The following is a 5,650-nucleotide window of genomic DNA, read 5'->3' on the forward strand; positions in this document are numbered from 1 at the left end:
TGCTACCTCCTTTATTAGACTAGACCATTCAGGCTGTATAATGGGGCCCCAGAAAAAGAAAAAAAAAAAAAAAAGAGAGAAAGTGAAAATTTTTAAGGAAGTTAAATGGTTAAAATTAATTTCGTTTTATAAACTTAACTGAAGTAAGCCATGCTGAAAGTCTCTAAGTGTATTTTAGATTTGTTCTAATATTCAGTGTTATTTTATTTTTTGTTGGTATTTCGTTTAGTTCAGTATAAAAATTTTGTAATTATTTTTCGAATTAACCATGGAGAAAAAGCATAAAAACGGTGCTTTTCAATGCAAAATAAAACACGCTGCTGATGATCTAACAAAAGAAGTTAAAAAAATTCCAAAATTGACTTTGCATTTTAATAATATAATTATTATTAAAATATATAATTTCAATGTAATTTTATTATACGTGTATATTTAGTTACTAAATACCCAACATATTTACTTACTAAATTTTAGTTGTTGCTGTCGTCATTGGGAGCATTAGCAACTAAGGCCATATTGCTCCGTGGATATGCGGTGGTCATTCTCTGACCTTTCCGCATTCTCCGTATTTGGTGGTCACGAGCTCGAACCCTTGTCTAATCAAGAAGCGTGTGCTACGCACTGCTGCTCCTGCCCACCTGGCTACTGAGGTGCCACTACTAAATTTTAGTACCCATAATGTTGATGCCAAGAAAATATCTCTCTGGGTGTCAGAAAAGAAAATTGGCTGAAGAGAAAGAGAAAAAGAAGCAAAAATTCAAAAAGTCACAACCAGAATTGTTTTTGTGGCTGCAAAATAAATCTCATAATAATGAAACAAGTTCGGAAATTCAGGTAAGCGAAGAACAAAACCAACAGGAAGAAACTATGCAAGTTAACAATCAGAATGCAGAAAGTGCGAAAAAAAATACAAATGAAACAGCAAGTAAGGAAGAAATTATTCAAATTGACAACCAAAATGTCGAAATTGTGGGGAAAAAAATTGAATTGTCTGAAGAAATAAATATTCGTATAAAAGAAACAGCAAGTCACGCTGAAATACAATTTGATGAAACAATACACCAAGATAACAGCAATAGTGATCCAGTGAATATAAGTGATCCATGTTTATGGCCAGATATTAATGATACATTTACATTATTATTTGTTAAAACTGGACCTAAGCAAGAAGATCAACACACTTTCCTTAAAAATGCTCATGGTAGATCTTTCTCTATATCTTATTATTTTAAAACTATGCCAAATGGTGAACAACAGCATCGCAGCTGGTTAGTTTATTAAAAAGCTCAAGATTCAATACATTGTTTTTGTTGTGTATTATTTTCTAAAAATAGAGATAAATGTACACGGTTTATAGATGGTTTTATTAATTGGAGAAAATTGACATCAGTAATTTGAGATCATGAGCTTTCTGTTTGTTCTTTAATTCTTTTATTGCTTGGCAAGAATTATTAAAACGACTTAATTTAATTTATTAAAACCACTATTAATAATACAATTCAAATTAATGTAAATAAAGAAATGGAACGTCTTAGATTACTATTCCGAAGAACTGTAGATGCGATTTTATTCTTATCTAATAATAATCTTCCATTAAGAGGGACTCAGGAAAAAAATGGAGTGCCAAATAATGGAAATTTTTTAATTCTAATCAAATTTTTAAGCAAATATGACCCTTTGTTAATGGATCATGTAAATAGAATTAAAAATGTGAAGAAAAGAATTGTGCATCATTCGGCACATAGACCACAGGAGGAATTTATTGAGGCTTTAAGTAATGAAGTGATTAATAAAATTAAAGTTGATATAAAATCCCCTACATATTATAGCATCCAAATGGATTGTACACCCAATATTTTTCACATGGAACAGACATCAATAATAATTAGATATGTAAATTTTACAGACAAGAAACTAATCATTAATGAATCAATTATAGGGTTTATTGAAGTATCTGACACAACTGGTGAGGGATTAACAAACATGCTTTTGAAAAAATTAACAGAGCTTAATTTAGATATGAATTGTAAAGGGCAAGTGTATGACAACAGGAATATGAAGGGTAAATATAAAGGTGTACAGTCCAGAATAATTAATTTAAATCATCGTGCAATTTATGTGCCTTGTTTATCACATTCTTTTAATTTCTTAATTAGTGATGCTGCCTTCAGCAGCAGTATATACTGTAAAAAAATTTTTGGAATATTGCAACATTTATACTCTTTATTTTCTGCATCTACAGAAAGATGGGAAATTATGGAAAAGCATACTACGCTTAAACCATTGTGTAATACTTATTGGGAAGCCAAAATAGAGTCAGTTAAAGCTGTGTATAAACAATTTCAACAAACTTGTAGTGCCCTTGAAGAACTTTATTGACACTTTAATGTGTTAGTACAGTAATGATAATGCAGTAGTATCTGAAGCTCAAAGTTTATTAGATTCATTACAAACAATGCCATTCATTTTAAGTGTAACAGTATAGTTTTCAATATTGTCTAAATTTAATATTAACAAATTATTGAAAACAAAAACAATTATACTTGATTCAGCTTTCAATTTAATAAATAAAATTAAAAATGAAATACTAAATTTCAGATCACAATTTGATGAATTCTTAAATGAAGCGAAGAATATAGCACATAGCATGAGTATTTCAGAGAGTTTTCCTGAGACACAAGTTAGGAAAAAGAAAAGATAATTTTCTGAATTGTGAGAAGATGAAGTATCAAAATATCCTGTGGAAGAATTTAGGTACAATTTTTTCAATATTGTAATTGATATAGTTATTGTGCAAATAGAAGAAAGATTCAAAAACATACCTAAAATTATTTCCAGTTTTAAATTAATAACTGATATAAAAAAATTATAAAACAAAGAATTAGAAAAACAATCATGGGATTTTGTAACAGTTTATAAAAAAGATGTAGACGAAGATCTAATTCAAGAAATTATTTCATTAAAAGAATTGATTTTGAAATATATAAATTATGCGCAAGATATATTGCAATATATACTAAATAACAATTACAATGAACCTTTTCCCAATGTATTAATTGTACTAAGAATTTTCTTTACATTTCCTATGACTATAGCAAGTGGAGAACGTTCTTTTAGCAAATTAAAGCTAATTAAAAATTGCCTTCGTTCAACAATGTCTGCAGAACAATTAAATACACTTGCTGTATTAAGTATCGAGAAAGACATTGTTAAAGATTGTGATTTTTCTAGTATTATTAATGCTATGGCAATAAAAAAGTCACATACAATATTTAAAAATGTTAAGTAAACCTTAATTATTGAACAAGGCATTTCTTATGTATTTATAATTACAATGTGTTATATGTATTTATGATATTAATATATCTGTAATTTTTTGTTATGTTTTGGTTGTGATTATTAAAATTGTAAAAAATTATGATAAAGTGTTTATTTAATATTGATGTCTATATGTCTGTGTATGTTGACGATTCTTCAAAAACTATTGGACGAAGCAGAACAGAGAACAAGTCTCCTCAAATAAACTTTGTTTGTTTATTTTATTTTATTTTATTTTATTTGTTATTATTATTTATTTTTTTTTTTTTCGTGAAAAGATGTTAGGCTTTTTAATCACTGAGAAATTTTTTGGGCCCCAAAAATTACTTGCACCTGGGACCCTTTATGGAGAAGGCTGGGCCTGTAGCAAATACAGTATTTTACTTACAGTAATTAATTTAGTGTCAAAGAGCATTTAAAACTTAGGAGATTATTGCTAGTCCACAGTGCCCTAGCAGAAGGTTCTGTAAGCATTGATAAACAAAATTGCACATACAACTGAGCAGTATGTTTTTTGGCTGAAAGTTTATCAGACTGGTGGTTGCTGGTGGGGGTGCAGTGCAAGTTTCAAGTAATGTTTAACAGCAGAGAATGTCCAAGCAATCGATAAGTTTGCCAAAAAGTCTGAAGAAACTGGTGTCGTATATGGCAATAACATAAGACTTATCAGAAAGGAGTGTGTGCAAAACCTGAAAATACTGCATATGTGCAAGAAGCAATTACAGGTAACCCTCGTATAACATGGTAGTTTGGTTCCAACAAAATCTCGTGTAATGCGAAATTGTGTTATATGGGACTAAGCACCAGTACAAAAAGGGGGGTTACATTCCAAAAGCCAAAAAAATGCGCCATTTTTTTATAACTATCGGAAATTTAATTTTTATAGTAGTAATAACTTAATATTTTAACTTTATTTTTATAATAGTAGTAACTTAGATAGTAATAACTGAACAAACGTCTTACCTTACAAACTGTGATACTTATATGTCAGATAATGTACATTCATTTAATTTTCTTCCTCTTCATCACTGCTAAGCACAATCTCTTCTGCAGCATCTAGATTTCAAGTACCTTCTGCTCTCTTTAAAAGTCACAAACTGCACTCTTCGAAGTCACAATTATTTTTTATGGTCTCAAACAAGCACAAGTTCAATGGTACAGAACCTAACCCAGGGATCTCCCAACAAAATACAGTGGAACTTTGCTTTAAATGATACGTGAAAATCAGAAGAATATTTTCCAGTTAGCTAAATAAAAATAAATTTACGCTTACATATATAGCTTAATTAATACGTACTGTAATATGTGCATACTAATTGATATTTCTCTTCACTAACTTTTTTTTTGTAAAATTTAAGACAGTAAAAATTATAACCAATTTACAAAGCAGACAGCATGCACAAGTTGCAACAAACACGATACGCACAAGTGAGATACGGAGTAATGAGTTTCTGAAAATTTATTTATGTTTTTTGATTGAATATTTCGTGGAAGGGGAAATGCATTTCACCATAATAATGTGAAAGCCCACATAATTCTAGCTATCAATACTATAACAAATGCAAGAAGATCGAGTTTACTACCCATTTATAATTGATCACACTAACAGAAAAGACCATTAAGGCGGAAACTGCAAATTGTTTTTTTTGTTTTATGGTAGTAACCTCCAGAAATGTGCTTTAGAAAAATATCACGAAGGCCATAACAGCTAACGAGTCAACACCAGGGATTCACAAAAAGGAATGGAAATGTTGAAAATTACATCTAACATAATAGCAGGGTTTTCCCAGCACAAAAGCTCAAAAACACCGTATTATGCTAGATTTCCAGCAATTCTCAAACCATGTTAGAGTGAAACCTTGTTGTAGAAGTACCGTGTTGTGCAAGGATTGTCGCAATTTATCAATCGTGTTAGAGCGAAACCATGTTGTAGAAGTACCACATTATACGGGGGTTGCCAGTACAGTTCAAGGTTTAGACCTAAATGGATATCAGATGATACTGAGGCATGTGGCAAAGAAAAAAATGTATGGGAATAATATATATTATCAGGTGATACAGAAACCTATGGTAAATATAAACTAGTCTGCAATCAAATCAAAGTAGGTTAGGCAGACAAAAGTAGATTACAAGAAGTCTCTGGAAAAGAATGCCAAGAAAAGCAGCTAAGACTTCTTTTTTTACGTTAACAGTGAAGGAAGGGGCTGAATCTGATTGGTTCATTTGATGTCGATGGTTTAACTGTTGATGATCCTATACAGGTTGCTGACAGGCTGAATAAGTATTTTGCATCTACATTCACACATGACGAATTCTTTAGGGGGAGGTTTAC

The 5,650-nt window shown here is 30.5% G+C and overlaps 1 protein-coding gene across 1 annotated transcript; it reads left to right on the plus strand.

Annotated features, from left to right (window-relative positions):
* The first annotated feature begins 1,521 nt into the window (after nucleotides 1-1,521).
* Nucleotides 1,522-2,379, plus strand: LOC150084188 (zinc finger MYM-type protein 1-like). The gene has a single exon (XM_090376151.1). It carries the CDS (start codon nucleotides 1,522-1,524, stop codon nucleotides 2,377-2,379), a length of 858 nt encoding a protein of 285 aa, XP_090232277.1.
* Nucleotides 2,380-5,650: the final 3,271 nt, after the last annotated feature.

This window comes from Mastigoproctus giganteus, chromosome 6, assembly GCF_048544385.1.
Source record: "Mastigoproctus giganteus isolate SK-2022 chromosome 6, ASM4854438v1, whole genome shotgun sequence".
NCBI lineage: Eukaryota > Metazoa > Arthropoda > Arachnida > Uropygi > Thelyphonidae > Mastigoproctus > Mastigoproctus giganteus.